The 17,671-nt window shown below is 46.0% G+C and overlaps 1 protein-coding gene across 2 annotated transcripts in view; it reads right to left on the bottom strand.

Annotated features, from left to right (window-relative positions):
- Positions 1-2,135: 2,135 nt before the first annotated feature.
- The window catches only part of EPHA2 (EPH receptor A2), a 49,661-nt gene continuing 34,125 nt past the window's right edge, over positions 2,136-17,671 (bottom strand). The window contains exons 10-18 of one of the 2 annotated variants that reach the window (XR_014175560.1): positions 16,941-17,066; positions 16,599-16,781; positions 14,817-14,878; positions 14,402-14,611; positions 11,976-12,125; positions 8,906-9,099; positions 7,971-8,126; positions 3,105-4,223; positions 2,136-3,070 (exon numbers count right to left, since the gene is read on the bottom strand). Coding sequence is in view for 1 of the 2 variants with exons in the window: in XM_081955268.1 (XP_081811394.1) it covers positions 4,118-4,223; positions 7,971-8,126; positions 8,906-9,099; positions 11,976-12,125; positions 14,402-14,611; positions 14,817-14,878; positions 16,599-16,781; positions 16,941-17,066 (1,187 nt within the window). In the remaining variant the exon portion in view is untranslated. Of the gene's footprint in view, positions 4,224-7,970; positions 8,127-8,905; positions 9,100-11,975; positions 12,126-14,401; positions 14,612-14,816; positions 14,879-16,598; positions 16,782-16,940; positions 17,067-17,671 lie in introns of both variants that reach the window. The other variant, XM_081955268.1, reaches the window with a different exon arrangement.

A 17,671-nucleotide genomic window follows, 5' to 3' on the forward strand; every position in this document is an offset into this window, starting at 1 on the left:
TTTTTGTTGGGACAAGAAGTTTGCTTCATGCTCTTGGGAAGTCTCAGTCAGAACAGTGTGACACAAATCCATCCGGCAGGGCCCGGAGCAACACTGTAGACAGGCAGGTCCAAGAAATAGAGAGTCTGTAGCATTAAACCTACCTGGATAGTTCTGATGATGGAGCTGTGCCTCCATGGGACCATGATCATTTCAGGCCGAGTTAGACATGGAGCTTGCTCATTGCGTACGAATACATAGGGATATTCAGAGAGATTCATCCCCCCCCCCATTTTTGTAGTGCTCCATAGGAGAATCTTCTTGATCCCTTCACACCCATCAAGGAAAGTGCAATTTCTCTGTCGCACATAAGACAACAAAAAATCTAAACTTGAATATTCAGATATGGGAACCAAAACGAGCAAATGTTGCCAAGAAATTGATGAAGAAATAGGGCTGCCTGGTGAGCTCCTTTTATTTCCAAACTAGGTTTTGTGGTTGAGACCTGACAGTTTCCATGGTTGTGTGTGTGTGTGTGTGTGTGTATGTGTATATGTATATATGTATATATGTGTGTGTATATATATGTGTGTGTGTGTGTGTATGTGTGTTTATGTGTATATATATGTGTGTATATATATATGTATGTATGTGTATGTATATGTGTGTGTGTGTGTGTGTGTATGCTGGTTTTGTTGTATTCGGGTCTTTTCCCGTGTAAGATATGTGTAAGAGTAAGATATGTGTAAGAGTAAGATATGTGTAAGAGTAAGGTTCTACATTTAGGCAACAAAAACGGAATGCACAGGTACAGTATAGGTGTTACCTTGCTCAACAGTAGTAACTGTGAAAGGGATCTTGGAGTCCTAGTTGACAACCATTTAAATATGAGCCAGCAGTGTGCAGCAGCTGCCAAAAAAGCCAACCCAGTTCTAGGCTGCATCAACAGAGGGATAGAATCAAGATCATGTGAAGGGTTAATACCACTTTATAAGGCCTTGGTAAGGCCACACTTGGAATACGGCATCCAGTTTTGGTCGCCACGATGTAAAAAAGATGTGGAGACTCTAGAAAGAGTGCAGAGAAGAGCAAGAAAGATGATGAGGGGACTGGAGGCTAAAACATATGAAGAACGGTTGCAGGAACTGGGTATGTCTAGCTTAAGAGAAAGAAGGACTAAGGGAGACATGATAGCATTGTTCCAATATCTCAGGGGTTGCCACAAAGAAGAGGGAGTCAAACTATTCTCCAAGGCACCTGAGGTAGAACAAGAAGCAATGGGTGGAAACTAATCAAGGAGAGAAGCAACTTAGAACTGAGGAGAAATTTCCTGACAGTTAGAACAATTAATCAGTGGAACAGAAGTTGCCTCCAGAAGTTACGAATGCCCCAACACTGGAAGTCTTTAAGAAGATGTTGGATAGCCATTTGTCTGAAACGGTATAGGGTTTCCTGCCTAGGCAGGGGGTTGGACTAGAAGACCTCCAAGGTCCCTTCCAACTCTACTATTGTATTGTATTGTATAAGTATATATATGTGTGTGTATGTATTTATATACGTATGTGTGTGTGTGTGTGTGTGTGTGTGTGTATAAAGTAATATGTATGTATATACATATACATATACATACATACATACATATATATAAACAGTACTCTTAGATCATACTTTGGAGATCAAATTTCTAATTCCTTTGGAAATCGGATGAGGAGGAAGCCATGGCCACATTAGCAAAGGCTGCTGCTCCTTTATTATGTGGTAAGGTTCCCCTCGCACATAAGTGCTAGATGTTCCCGACTCTAGGGGGCAGTGCTCATCTCTGTTTCAAAGCCAAAGAGCCAGCACTGTCCGAAGACGTCTCCGTGGTCATGTGGCCGGCATGACTAAACGCCAAGGGCACACGGAATGCTGTGACTTTCCCACCAAAGGTGGTTCCTATTTTTCTACTTGCATATTTTATGTGCTTTCGAACTGCTAGGTTGGCAGAAGCTGGGACAAGTCACAGGAGCTCACTCCATTACGCGGCGCTAGGGATTCGATTACGTGGTACATGGTATTGCATCATACCTTGCTCCACTTAGCTATCTGAAGTCTACTACTGGTATTTTCCCATTCTATGCCCCTCATTTCCTCCAACTCAGATTAACACACCGGAAAAGAATAAAAACATTTTATTCAAGCGAGAGAATTATTTATGCCCAAACAAAAGTAAAATTCTTCTTTTTTAAAAAATACGCATTATGTTTAATATTGAAACAGTTCTCTTTTTTAAAAAAAGTAATAAATATAAAAATAAATTAATATTAATCATGAAATATTGATATGAAGGAAGAATTAACTGTCTGAGAAGTCAAGAGTGCATTCACGAAACGCAGTTTGGAAGGAAGGGGGAATAAATAAATACTAAGTTAACTTTGCAAAGAACGGTCTCTGGATGACTCATGGCAAACCACGGTTAAGGTTAAGGCTTGTGCAGAGTCCGTGGGCGGCCTCTTGGAAGTGCCAGATTAGGTTTCATTAAAGAATAAAAGAGTCAAAAAATATAGAAGGGAAATTCTTCGATGCCCGAAGAGCAGCAAAAATCAAGAACGGGAGATCCTGTTCTTAACTATACTGCTTGGCCTTCTCAATGTGCCTGATGCTCATCGGATTAAAGCTAAAGCTTACCTTCTTTTATATCAGCTATAAATATGGACTCCTCCACTTTTAATATCAAAGGGAAAAAAACCTATAGCACTGATGGAGAACCTTTTTGGCACCAAGTGCCCAAACAAGAATGGGAATGCATGCGCACGTGCCGGAGTGCCAGAAACCTGAAGAACAGCTGGTCGGTGCACATGGGCGCACCGGACAGCTGATCTTTGGGTTTTTGGCACGCGCATGTACGCCAGCCAGCTGGTCTTCACACACGGTTGAGCACCCAAAATCCAAAGACCAGCTGGCGCGCGCATGCCTGTTTTTTGGCTGGTTTGGGGCCATTTTCAGGCTGTTTTTCTGGCTGTTTTCAGGCTGTTTTTCAGCTACTTTTTGGGCTGTTTTCAGGCTGTTTTTTAGCCACTTTTGGGCTGTTTTCAGGCTGTTTTTTTAGCCACTTTTTGGGCTGTTTTCAAGCTGTTTTTAGCCACTTTTGGGGGCTGTTTTCAGGCCATTTTGTAGCCACTTTTTGGGCTGTTTTCAGACCGTTTTGTAGCCACTTTTGGGGCTGTTTTCAGGTTGTTTTCAGGCTGTTTTGGGGGCATTTTAAGCCACTTTTTAGTCATTTTTCGAGTCCGAAAAATGTCCTGAAAAACATCCCCAAAATGGCCCCAAAACAGCCCCCAAATGGCCCAATTAATACCCCCAAATGGCCCCAAAACATCCCAAAAAACACCCCCCAAATCTCCCAAAAACAGCCCCCAAATGGCCCAAATAATAGCCCCAAAACAGCCCCCCAACACCCCTTAAAACAGTCCCCAAATGGCCCCCAAATGACCTGTTTTTCGGGCCATTTTCCAGTGCTTTGGCGCCTGTGAAGAGCAGCTGGGCCAGAAACCAGAAGAACAGCTGGCAATGGTGCATGTGCCGACAGAGAGGGTTTTCCGTGCCATCTCTGGCATGCGTGCTACAGGTTCGCCATCAGGGCCCTAAGATATTTGAATGTGAAAAGGAGGAGCGGGCGTTTGTTTCAGAGGAGTGTGGCACGCCAGCGGTGGACTGATGATCTCAAGTTGCAGTCGTCAAGGGTTTTGGGGGGAAGAAAAGGGACGAAAGAAGGGGTGTGTGGGAGGAGGTTTTTTTTTTACAAACATTCAGTAGCCTGAGGGTCTTTCCAGGCAAGACTTGTCAGGCTGGCAGGATGCCACGTGGCCGCTCTGTTTCAAGGAATAAGGCACTGGCCTGGACCATCAAATGCCACCTTGGCGTCTCCAACGAATTCCTCAGAAGACAGGCAATAAATACAAGGCTGTGAAGCGAGGGTGGGGGAGAGAGGCACTAAACTGCCAGCGTCTTTGGTGAGGAGGGGTCCCGTTGATGCTCCACTTCAAGTATACACCAGGAAGTCTGTTTTGTGAATGGTCCTAGGCTGAGAGCAAGCAAAGAACGGAAGCCACGCAGAGGGCCACGGGGCTACCAACAACCGGATTACAATTTCTCCGGCTCAAATCGGAATACCAATGGTGGTGACTTGTTCTTTCAGTCCTAGGAGGCTGTAGGCAATTCGCTTCTGGTGTCCTGGTAGACGCACGCCGATTTTCTTGATGTCCCTGGCGACATGAAGAAGAAAGAGACGGAAAGAATTAGTGGGGTGGGGGGGGAATCTTGCTTTTTTTCAGACCCATTGGGTCGCTTCTTTTGTCAAACTAAAGGTAAAGGATCCCCTCGCACCTATGTGCTAGTCGTTCCCAGCTCTAGGGGGCGGTGCTCATCTCCGTTTCAAAGCCGAAGAGCAGCGCTGTCCAAAGACGTCTCCGTGGTCATGTGGCCGGCATGACTCAACGCCGAAGACGCACAGAACGCTGTTACCTTCCTACCAAAGGTGGTCCCTATTTGTCTACTTGCATTTTTAACGTGCTTTCGAACTGTTAGGTTGGCAGAAGCCGGGACAAGTCACGGGAGATCCCTCCGTTAGGTGGCGTTAGGGATTTGAACCGCCAAACCGTCGACCTTTCTGATCGACAAGCTCAGCGTCTTAGCCACTGAGCCACCTTTTCCTTTAAAATAGCCGACCGCAATATGTAATAATTTGGGGTATTTTGTATATTATAGCCTCTGTGGAATGGGATTGTCAACTCCCCTTAAAGAGATCCCAAAAGGCCAGATATCCCGCTGCACTTAATAAGCCTCTCTTGCTTTTCTGGCGGCATAAAACGGCTTAATTATAGGGTAGGTCTTTGGAACCTTCGCTCCTAAGAAGACAGCGGGCAGAGCAAATGGAATTTGCTGTACTGCATTTTTTTTAGGGGGGGAGGGGGGGAGGGGGAAAGTCATAGTTTCATCCTCCTTTAATGTGAACACACGACATTCTCGTACACAGCCACCCCTAAGTGCATTTTGTAAAGGAAAATGAAATAGAAACTCATCAGTGAAGGGAGCACAAATGGAAAAAGGAAGCATGCAAGTACCAAAATTTCCAAGCTACATTCATGTCAATGTCTATGGAGATTCTCAAGTCATCTAGGGCAGGGGTCAGAAATCTGTGGCTCTGGAGCCGCATGTGGCTCTTTCATCCGCCTGCTGTGGCTCCCTTTTGCCAGTCAGCTCCACAATGGATAGGGCTTTTGATTAGGACAGGCAGAGGACGCCGCGCTAGGAGAAGACTCTATGGTGGGAGAACTGGACTTCTAGTCAGCAGAGGAAAAAAAACACCATGCCTAGGAGGAGACTCTACAGCAAGGGGCAGCAATCTGCGGCTCTGGAGCCGCATGTGGCTCTTTCATCCGTCTGCTGTGGCTCCCTTTTGCCAGTCGGCTCCCCAATTGATAGGGCTTTCAATTAGGACAGGTAGAGGACACCGCGCTAGGAGAAGACTCTATGGTGGGAGAACCAGACTTCCGGTCGGCTCCAGAATTGAAGGGGGGGGCTTCCGATTAGGACCTTTGTGGCTCTTTGAGTGTTTAAGTTGGCTGACCCCTGATCTAGGGCATAGATCAGTGGTGGCTAACATTTTTGCCCTTGCGTGCAGAAATCAAGTGTGCGATAGCACACCCACACCCGTAATACAATCCACCCCGCCCCCCCTTGTGCATGCATGCATGTTCCCCCCACGCTCCTCCTCCTTCCTCCTGTGCATGTGCACAATCCCCCCCACGCTCCCCCGAGCATACGTGCAACCCCCGTGGCCCATTTTGGGCCTAGCAGGCCTCCCTGAAACCTCTTGGGACCCAAAACAGGATGCAGGGGAGGGGCACCGTATCCCCCTGCGGTCCCCCTCCCCCATGCATGCGTGCCCATCTCCCGCATGCACGGCAGAGACCTGAAAGTCAGCTGGCCGGCGGGAGGCGTGCAAGCATGCACGGTGGAGCTGAGCTGGGCGATGGCTCATGTGTCTGCAGGGAGGGGTCCGCGTGCCACCTATGGCATGCATGCTATAGGTTCGCCATCATGGGCATTGATTGTCCTATGGTCAACGTTTGGGACATTCATGCGAACAGAAAGGAAAATGGCATGAAGTGTCCCCAGAATGGCTTGGTTAAGAAAGGTGCCTACGCAGAACTTTTGCGCAATGTGCATTTCCTCCTTCCTGCTAAAGGTTATCGTTCATTGGCGAGAGAAGATCTAGTTTTCTGTTTGAAAAGTAGGACAAAGGGGTGTCCTTAGGAGAATCCAGTGGGGGCTAAGACAACACTTTTAGGGGTCACTTCCATATCAAGCGGTGTGATTTCACGAAAGTGCTGTGCTTGAGCATCACAGATTTCGGTGAAATTGGGCGTGAACCTGGGCGCATGTCCCCAATGAATATTGGTAAAGTGTCACATTTGCCGATGCAATCCTTGCGGGGATATAAGTCATTTGTGTGACCCCATACCGTAGCCTTCGACAGTAGGACTCTGAGGTTTCAGCCACTTTGAGACCGAATATCTCCGGCAAGGTTTTGTTGAGAGAAATAAAACTTGGCCATCTTATACAACTTCTTGTGCTCTATTAAACAAAATAATAAAAGCATTCCCTTGAGCGATCGCCATCGAAATAATCTGGAGCAAACTTGGCGAGAAATGACGACTATATTTTTCAGATTATAAAACGCACCTTTTTCTCTCAAAAAAGAGGCTGAAAACCTGGGTGCGTCTTATACACCGAATACGGCATTTTTTGCCTCCCGAAACCATGCCCCCTTCACCAAAATGGCAGTGCATAGCCTTTAGGAGCCTTGCGGAGTGCTCCTGGGGGCTGGGGAGGGCAGAAATGAGCGAAAAACAGGCTGTTTTTGCTCCATTTTGCCCCCTTTCAGCCCCCAGAAGCACTCTATAAGCCTCCTAAAGGCTGTTCATGCCCTTTTTTTGTCAAAAAACGCGCCTGTTTTTTGCTCGATTTTGGCCCCTCCCCCCAGGAGCACTCTACAAGCCTCCTAAAGGCTATTCATGCCCTTTTTTGACCCAAAAATGGGCCCGTTTTCGGGAGGTCTGCAGAGGTGCGAAAACTTTTTTTTTTAAATTTGCCTCTTCGAAATCTTGGTGCGTCTTGTACTCCGGTGCGTCTTATACTTTTCAGCCACTTTTTGGGCTGTTTTCAGGCTATTTTTGTAGCCACTTTTTGGCTGTTTTCTAGCTGTTTTTTTAACCAATTTTGGGCTGTTTTCAGGCCGTTTTGTAGCCACTTTTTGGGCTGTTTTCAGGCTATTTTTGTAGCCACTTTTTGGCTGTTTTCAGGCTGTTTTTCAGCCACTTTTTGGCTGTTTTCAAGCTGTTTTTTTAACCAATTTTTGGGCTGTTTTCAGGCCGTTTTGTAGCCACTTTTCGGCTGTTTTCAGGCTGTTTTTGTAGCCACTTTTCGGCTGTTTTCAGGCTGTTTTTAGACACTTTTTGGGCTGTTTTCAAGCTGTTTTTTTAACCAATTTTGGGGCTGTTTTCAGGCTGTTTTTGTAGCCACTTTTCAGCTGTTTACAGGCTGTTTTTGTAGCCACTTTTCGGCTGTTTTCAGGCTGTTTTTTAGACACTTTTTGGGCTGTTTTCAGGCCGTTTTGTAGCCACTTTTTGGGCTGTTTTCAGGCCATTTTGGGAGCATTTTTAGCCATTTTGGGGTTGTTTGCGGTATACGGTATAACTCTGCAAGTATTGCATCGGCAAGCATGTTCACACCAAGTTTCATCAAAATCCGTGATGAGCAGGGAGCCCCAAACCACTTGACATGAAGTGACCCTTAGAAGAATGATGTAAATTCTTCCTACGGAACAGAACAAAGACTTCCAAATGCAGTGGAATGAAATGGGGGGCGGGTGGGGGGAGCGGGGGAGTCCAAAGCTCGATGACCAAAGGCTCGTTTCCCAGGGCATGCACCAGCAAAGCCACACTCACTCGTTGGTCATCTGCGCCACCTTCTCAATGACGTTATAACCAGCCTCCAGGAAGTGCTCTGTGTACTGGTGCATTTTGATGGACTCCAGCCACTCTGCCACAGTTCGGAATGGAACTCCCTCTGAGCCGCTGGTGCTGGGTAAGCGGATGGAAATCCTTCAGAGACAAAAAAAGAGAGAAAGGCCCGCAGCTCTTTAGAATCAAATAATTTCTAAAACAGGCAGCAGAGTCGGACAATGAGGAGGTTGGGGAGGAACATGGGCCAGTCCTGGGGGCGGAGGAAAGCTCAGACGAGGGTCTCTGCGTCAGAGGCAGAGAGGGAGCTAGACAGCAGCGAAGCAGAGGAACAGCTGGAGCCTGTTCCCAGTGTGCGCATGCGCAGAGTTGCCGGAAGACAAGAACAACTAAGAAAGCAGGGTCAACTTGGGAGTAAAGCCACATCTTGGAGGTGATTGGCCCTACGGGAGGTAGGAAACAAAAGAGGAGCGAAAGAGGAGGGGGCTTTCGCAGGAAACAATTCATTCATTCGGTCGTTTCAAGAGTGGAAAGTTCTGTTTGTGACTATAAGAGGCTCTGTGCCAAGTTTTGCCTTGCCCTGCATTTGGAAACTAGTTATCTGGCAGCTCTCCGAGCGAGATAAGGTTCGTGTGGATAAACATTCCTCTGAAAGACTGTTTGCCAAGCCTTGCTGACTGTGAATGGAAGGAATTCACAGTCGTGTAAATAAAGGGGGTTTTGCAGGGACCAAGACTCTGCTTCTTGCTTTCTAAGGAAGCCTGGGTCAAAACAATAGGGCTAGGGATTTGGGGAAATGAACATGACATTCTTATTTCTGGGCCTATTCTCACATACATACTTCTAGGTCAAGGTGCAGAAGCATAGACAAAACCTCCGAAACCGTCAGAAAGGTACAAGGAGTTGAGAGCAAGACTTACCGAGGGTCAAACTCTGCCAAAGTCTTGAGTGACTCCGGAGCGCGGATGAGCTTGTCCAGGATGCTAACGATGTCTGTGAATTTAGGCCGCTGACTTCTCTCTTGTTGCCAGCATCGCATCATCAGCTGGTAGATGGCGGAGGGACACTCCAGGGGGGCAGGGAGTCGAAAGCCCTCGTTAATGGCCTTCATGACCTAATTGGGAAGGAAAATAGCAGTTGGGAGCCTGGGAGATTCCACCCATCCGAGGAGGAGTCGGCAGCTTGCAGCCTTTCCAAAGGCAAGCACTGAGATAACCACCCAGCAGAGCGGATGGTCAGGGAGCCCTTGCATCGCATCCTCGTGGGAATTTCAAAACCCTGTTCACTAAGCTGGAATAACCAGATCCACATTGATCATTTTCAGTCTTTTAGATAGAAAGAATTGAGCTGCGGAAAGAATCTTCTGCCTTGTCAAATGGAGGCTGGGTCCCTTGCAAATAGCATCTATTTTCTGGACTTATGAGTTGTTATCCTGATTTTTGTGTTAGTTTATATCCTGTCTTTGAAGACTTAAGATAGATACTTTGAATACTTCAATGTAAAGGTTCCCCTCTTGCACGTATGTGCTAGTCATTCCTGACTCTAGGGGGCGGTGTTCATCTCCGTTTCAAAGCCGAAGAGCCAGCGCTGTCCGAAGACGTCTCCGTGGTCATGGGGCCGCCATGACTAAATGCCAAAGGCGCACGGGATCCTGTTCCCTTCCCACCAAAGGTGGTCCCTATTTTTCTACTTGCATTTTTATGTGCTTTAGAACTGCTAGGTTGGCAGAAGCTGGGACAAGTCACGGGAGCTCCCTCCGTTACGTGACTCTAGGGATTCGAACCGCCGAACTGCCAACCTTTCTGATCGACAAGCACTGAGCCACTGCGTCCTTTTTTTTTAATAAGATGGATAAATGATAGATAAATAAAACACAGAGTTAAAACTCAGTGTTCACGGATATAAAACCTTTAAATGGTACAAACGTATTTACAAAATTGAGAGGCTACGTTGGACAGGTATCTCTTCGTGGCCCTCCCAAAGTGGATGTCTGCTCCAGAGCACCTGAGGGGATGACGAGATGGAGCTAAAGAAGGATTCTGAGGGCAGTGAACAGCCTCCTATCTGGAGTTGTGGGGGAAGCCCATCACTTGAGGGTTCCAAGAAAAGGTATCGAGCCCGAATTTGACGAATTTGTAGCCATCTTATTTAGCTGTCTATTATATTCATTACACTAAAATGCAGAGAGATCACCCTGCCAACAAAAGTGCGTATAGTCAAGGCGATGGTTTTCCCAGTTGCAATGGATGGCTGTGAAAGGTGGACCATAAGGTTGAGCGCCAAAGAACGGAGGCCTTTGAACTCTGGTGCTGGAGAAGAAGACTCCTGCAAGTCCCTTGGACTGCAAGGCCATCCAACCGGTCAGTCCTAGAGGAGATCCACCCTGACTGCTCTTTAGAAGGCCAGATCCTGAAGAGGAAACTCAAGTACTTTGGCCACCTGATGAGAAGGGAGAAGGACTCCCTGGAGAAGAGCCTCATGCTGGGAACGATGGAGGGCAAAAGAAGAAGTGGACGGCAGAGAATGAGGTGGATGGATGGAGTCATTGAAGCAGTCGGCGTGAGCTTCAATGGACTCCGGAAGATGGTAGAGGACAGGAAGACCTGGAGGAACGTCGTCCATGAGGTTGTGAGGGATTGGACATGACTTTGCAATTAACAACAACAACAATTATACTCATTTATTCCTTTTCTTTCTCTGTACTATGTAAGGGAGGGGGGTTTCGGGCTTGACACATTCTTAAGGTGGGGAGGAAGGAGCGAATAGATAGTGAGGATTGTTTTGGCTTGGTGACCTTCTTTCCCGTGGGAAGCGAAGCTGCCCCTGCTGAGAACAGAAGGTGGGAGTTTGAAGAAACAGGGCCATGTGGGTGGAGTGTTTATTGGAGAACGTGACTTTTGAGGGATGCTTCTAACTTACAAGTAATTCCGATTTGTGTCAGATCCGGAATTACAACAGACTTTGCCAATTGGATAGCTACCTAAATAAAAGAAATCTGGTTTCGAAAATGGAGTGCACATTTTTGAATAGGTTGCACCCCTTGGAAACCTGACCAAAGGTTGCGTAGCCATGGGCCTGGAATGGACTAAATCCCTTCAAGGTCCCTTCCACCCCAGGTTTCTAAAATAAATGTGTCGTGATCTGCTGGCAGCCTGCGGAGCTCGCAACAGATTCGGACAGTGAGGAGGTTGGGGAGGAACATGGGCCGGTCCTGGAGTCTGGGGAAGGCTCGGACGAGGGCTCTGCGTCAGAGGCAGAGAGAGGGCCAACGCCATCTGGGAGTTATGTGCTGCCTCCGGAGCCTTCGGAGTCAGATACGGCAAGGCAGAGGAACAGGCTTCCCCTGTTCCCAGTATGCGCATGCACAGAACTGCCAGAAAGCAAGAATAGTTAAAACAGAAGGGACACCTCGGGAGTAAGGTTTGGAGGTGATTGGACCCTCCCATAGGACCTAAAGGAGGAGCAAAGGCACGTGAGCCTTTGCAGGAAGCCACTTGGTTCATGCTGGTCCCTTTACTTTCTGAAGCTCCGTTTCGACTCTTTGCTCCGTGTGGCCTTGCCAGGCTAATTGCTAATGAATCTTTGGCAGCGTTTCAATGGAGATAAAGGTGGGTGCTTATCAGCCTTATCCTGAAAGACTTTGGCAGACTACTGTAGGACTCTTTCCAACCATTTGGAACTCATTACAGGCTGTGAATGAATATAATTCACAGCCTTTGAAAGAAAAAGAAGGTTTTTGGACTTAAATCGTACGCGTTTTACTGTATCTGGAAGCCTAGGTCAGAGCAAGATGCCTGGTGAAGATCAACTACAGTTACCAAGGGGGGAAAAAACCATTTTCTTCAGCTGGAAAATAAAATGGGAGGATGGGCCCCTCTGGGAATCTGCCAGTGGGAATGTCTTCAGGCCACTTCATAAGCAAGAGTGTTAGAAGGAGACGGGGGGGGGGGGCAAAGGGAGGCATGACATCGGGGTCTCTCAAGGACCTACCTCATGATTGGAGAGCTCCCAGTAAGGCCGATCGCCGTAGGACATCACCTCCCACATGACGATTCCGTAGCTCCAGACGTCGCTGGCGGAAGTGAATTTGCGATGAGAGATGGCCTCGGGCGCCGTCCATCGGATGGGGATTTTCCCGCCCTGAGTGGGAGGAAAAGCAAACTTGCAAATCAAAAAAGCACTAACGCTGGAAGGACGCAAATCACAAAGTGTGTCACCTTTATACATAAATTATAAATATTTTATTTTATTTTATAAATAAATAAGGGATTTCAAAGACCTTCAAAGAACAACTAGACACAAGAACAGTTCCCCTCCCCGAACGCCATCACTCCGATAAACAAATAATTCCCTCAATACTGCCCTGCTATTTACTAAGTCTGCGCTACTATTACTATTAATCTTCTCATTGTTCCTATCACCCATCTCCTCCCACTTATGACTGTATGAATGTAACTCTGTTGCTTGTATCTTTACGATTCACATCAGTTTCCTAGTATGATTTGATTGCTTATTTGTACCCTATGACTATCATTAAGTGTTGTATCCTATGATTCTTGACGAATGTATCTTTTCTTTTATGTACACTGAGAGCATATGCACCAAAGACAAATTCCTTGTGTGTCCAACTACACTTGGCCAATAAAAGAATTCTATTCTATTCTATTCTATTCTATTCTATTCTATTCTATTCTTCTATTCTATTCCATCCTATCCTATCCCATTCCACCCCTTATTCTATTCTATTCTATTCCATTCCATCCTATCCTATTCCATTCCTTATTCCATTCCATCCCTTATTCTATTCTATTCTATTCCATTCCATTCCATCCTATCCTATTCCATCCCTTATTCTATTCTATTCTATTCTATTCCATTCTATCCTATTCCATTCCATCCCTTATTCTATTCTATTCTATTCCATTCTATTCTTCTATTCTATTCCATTCCATCCTATCCTATCCCATTCCACCCCTTATTCTATTCTATTCCATCCTATCCTATTCCATTCCTTATTCCATTCCATCCCTTATTCTATTCTATTCTATTCTATTCTTCTATTCTATTCCATTCCATCCTATCCCATCCCACCCCTTATTCTATTCTATTCTATTCTTCTATTCTATTCCATTCCATCCTATCCTATTCCATCCCTTATTCTATTCTATTCTATTCTATTCTATTCCATTCTATCCTATTCCATTCCTTATTCCATTCCATCCCTTATTCTATTCTATTCCATTCCATTCTATCCCTTATTCCATTCCATCTCTCATTCCATTCCATTCCCTTCCTTATTCCATCCCTCATTCCCTTCCCTTCCAATACTTTTGGTTTTCTAAACATATCCCTACCACATAGGGATTCTGCTGGGATTCACGTATTTATACTGTGTCACACTTGCTTTGATCATGATTTGCTAAACAAAGTGCAGGGGCCTGGTTTTCGTACAACGGCAAGCCATAAATCTTGCATGCAACCCAGAGCGACCGAATTCAATCACCCTGCTAGGCCAGAACCATCCATACTTGTGGAGTGAAAAGTGAGACACAGCAGCATTTCCAGCAAGCATTAGAGTTCTTTGGCAGAAATCAATTTTGGGCTGGAGACATGGCCAACTCCCCACTGGTTTATAAAGATGGGAGGAAAGGAATTTCTTCATTCCCTCCCCTGCCCCCCTTTTCCTACCACACTGGGCTCCCACTGGAGTCTGTGGAATAAGACAAATTCATCTGTCGACATCTTCCTTTTTACATCCCTGTATCCCTTTTCCTTTTCCAGATTTTCATTCAACATAGCGATAGTTCCCTCATGCCATTCCTAAACTAAAGGTAAATTCACTGGCCAAGCCTTTTCCTAATTACTTGCATAGGGATTAGTCTTTATACTATTTATGTTGTTTGCATTTTTTTTGTCATGGATTGCACCAGAGAGGCTAAAACCAATTTCATTGTATACATGATGTGCAATGACAATAAAGGCTAAAGGTAAAAATTCCCCTCGCACATATGTGCTAGTCGTTCCCAACTCTAGGGGATGCTGCTCACCTCCTCCATTGCAAAGCCGAAGAGCCAGCGCTGTCCGAAGACATCTCTGTGGTCATGTGGCTGGCATGACTCAATGCCGAAGGCGCACAAAAATAGGTCCCTATTTTTCTACCTGCATTTTTTTTACGTGCTTTCAAACTTCTAGGTTGGCAGAAGCTGGGACGAGTAATGGGAGCTCGCTCCGTTACACGGCGCTAGGGATTCAAACCGCCAAACTGGCAACCTTCCTGATCGACAAGCTCAGCGTCTTAGCCCCTGAGCCACCTAGCTCTAGGGATTTTGCTTCAGCCGTAGTAACCTCCCTGTTCTTCACAGTTATCTTGGCAATTCGTCACTTAAGCGGGAAGACAGTCGTCCGGGATCACTTACGCTGGTGGTATAAGTAGCATCGGGATCGTCCTCCAGGACTCGGGACAGACCAAAATCGGAGACTTTGCAGACCAGCTGGCTGTCCACAAGGATATTGCGAGCAGCCAGGTCCCGATGGACGTAGTTCATGCTGGCCAAATATTTCATCCCAGAAGCGATTCCTCTCAACATGCCGACCAATTGGATGACACAAAACTCGCCGTCTTTTTCCTGTTGGGTAAAAGGAGCGGAAGATACTTCAGAGCCGCCGTACTTTAAAGGGGGATTTAAACAGGTGATCGAGTTGGGCCCAGACACACCTCCAGCCCTCTTCACTTTTGAGAATTCGAAAAGGCTTGATTCACCAGGAAATCGAGTTGGCTCCCTTGCTTTACACGTGAGAAGAGATGTGGAAGAGGAAAAGGTATAGACCTACCCGTAGGAACTTATCCAAGGCACCGTTCTCCATGTACTCGGTGATGATCATGAAAGGCTTATCTGGAAGGAAAAGGAAAGATTGACAGGTGAAACCAGGATGGATAAAAATCGAGGTTCTTTTTTTTTAAAAAAAATATAAATCGGATTTTTTATAATTTAAGTTGGATTTTTTAAAAAAGTTTTTATTAAATTTATTTTAGTAAAATGTTTTTGGAGTAAAATCTATGTAAAGATTACGGCTGCCGGGTGGGAGGGGTGTATCTATTGGGTAACGAGATTTATGACACAGACTGAGGGGAGGGAAGGAACAGGGGTAAAGTTCAGACGCAGATAAACAAAGCCAAGATTTGGCTGCGAACAAATCTTCCCTAATGACGCTATGACTAAATCACTAGTTTTTTGTATTAAAACATTGGCTCGATTCTTATGATGCAGTTACGGCATGGTAAGGAAACTTGACATAAGATACATTAATACTTTAGATTGTTCAGCATGAAGTAGAGCTTAGTTATGGAGCATGAAGCTGTATATTCTGAAATATTGAGACTGTCGGTGGGTCAGCAGCAGGTTAGAGAAGGTGTCACTGCGGGACAGAGATGACAATTACCGTATTTTGAGGAGTATGAGATGCACCTTTCCCCCCCCCAAAAAGAGGGTGAAAATCTTGATAGGTCTTATACACCGAATACAGCATTTTTGGCCTCCCGAAACCCCGTCCCATTTGCAAAAATAGCCGTGCATAGCCTTTGGGAGGCTTCCAGGGTGCTCCTGGGGGCCGAAGAGGGCAAAAATGAGCGAAACCAGGCTATTTTTTGTTCATTTTTGCCCCTCCAGCCCCTAGGAACACTCTACAAGCCTCTCAAAGCCTATGCATGCCCTGTTTTTTGCAAAAAAATGGGCTCATTTTTGCAAAAAGGGGGCTGTTTTTTTGCTCGTTTTTGCCCCCCCTCCAGGAGAATTCTACAAGCTCCTCGAAGCCTATGCATGCCCTGTTTTTCACAAAAAAATGAGGCATGCAGAGGGTTCGGGAGGCCTGTAGAGTGCAAAACCTTTTTTTTTTAAATTTACCTCTTCAAAATCTTGGTGCGTCTTATACTCTGAAAAATACGGTAGTCTTTTAAAAATTATGATTTAAATCCAGTTGATTTAAAGCAAGCCTTTTTACTAGTGATTTAAATTGACGTGATTTAAATTGACGTGATTTAAATCGACGCGATTGAAAGCGACGCGATTTAAATCGTGATTTCAATGGACGTGATTTCAATGGACGTGATTTCAATGGACGTGATTTCAATGGACGTGATTTCAATGGACGTGATTTAAGTCGACATGATTTAAATCGTGATTTCAATGGACGTGATTTAAATCGTGATTTAAATGGACGTGATTTAAATGGACGTGATTTCAATGGACGTGATTTCAATGGACGTGATTTCAATGGACGTGATTTCAATGGACGTGATTTCAATGGACATGATTTCAATGGACGTGATTTCAATGGACGTGATTTCAATGGACGTGATTTATATCGACGTGATTTATATCGACGTGATTTAAATCGACCTGATTTAAATCGACCTGATTTATATCGACCTGATTTAAATCGATGTGATTTAAATCGACGATTTAAATCGACGTGATTTAAATCGATGTGATTTTAATCAAATCCACCTTGTGTGAAACCCACTCAAGATCTCCCCTGCGACCCCTTCCCGGGGGAAAGCAATGCCTTGGAGCCAGAAACCAAGACCCGAGCGGGGATCCTACCCCCAGCACTTACATTTTGAGACCACTCCTTCCAAATGGATGATGTTTTGATGACAGAACTGCCCCATGATGCTTGCCTCGCTCAGAAAGTCAATGCGTTGTTTTTCGGTGTAGCCGGATTTCAGCGTCTTTATGGCCACGGGGTTCTCCTTCTTGCCGCTTTTCAGAATGCCTTTGTAAACCTCACCAAATTCTCCTAATGGAGTGGGGGGGGGGAAACCCGGAGGCATTGAAAGAATCCCTTGGAACGATTTGTGATGGAACGGGAGGTTCAATTAAACCCAACCAACTTGGACCAAACCCAACCAACCGCCCCTTTTCTTGCCCTGTTTTGGGGATGGTGGGAATCCGTTACCTGCTCCGATCACTTTATGCCGGGAAATGCTGGAAGGGTGGATCTCGGTGGTGAACTTCAAGACCGCCTGATTGGGGTCTTCGTAAGTGTGGGGGTCCACATAGGTTTTCAGGGGTTTGAGCTGTTCTGCAGAGTCCAAGGGTAGAAAATGAGAATAGCACACCTGGGGGGGCTCCCCTGCTTTGAAGTGGAGAGAAATCCCCTTGTTTGGTCAAATCTGAACCCCACCTCTCTCCACGGTCTGCCTCTTAGGGATTGGATGGAAATAGGCAAGCCTGGTTTTTTTTGTTTTAAAAATACTAGCTGATAACTCGGCGGTGGCTGGGTATTTATAGATGTCGAAGCGTTTGCCTGACAAGGAGCCATTGAGAGGGTCCTTTCGTCTCCCTACTCCCATGCCCATCATCCCTGCCCTCTCCCTTCCCTGTCCCATGCCCATCCTCCTTGCCCTCTCCCTTCCCCCTCCCATGCGCTCCTCATTCCTGGCACTTTGCCCCGAAGCGTTTGTCTAATTGCCGCTCTAGGATGCCGCACTTGCTCTCCTTAACGGGCCAAGCGGTCCAGAGTTATGCTGGAACACGGACACCCACAAACACTCACACACACCAGGGGTGTCTTTTCCCCCCTCCCCCCGCTATTTGTTTCCAGAGGGTAATTCATCTGTGTACCAAGTTTGGTTGAAATTGCTCGAGGCGCTCCAGAGTTACGCTGGAACATATATACATACATAC

This window comes from Natrix helvetica (genome assembly GCF_964273705.1).
Source record: "Natrix helvetica genome assembly, chromosome: 5".
NCBI classification, from domain to species: Eukaryota; Metazoa; Chordata; class Lepidosauria; order Squamata; family Natricidae; genus Natrix; species Natrix helvetica.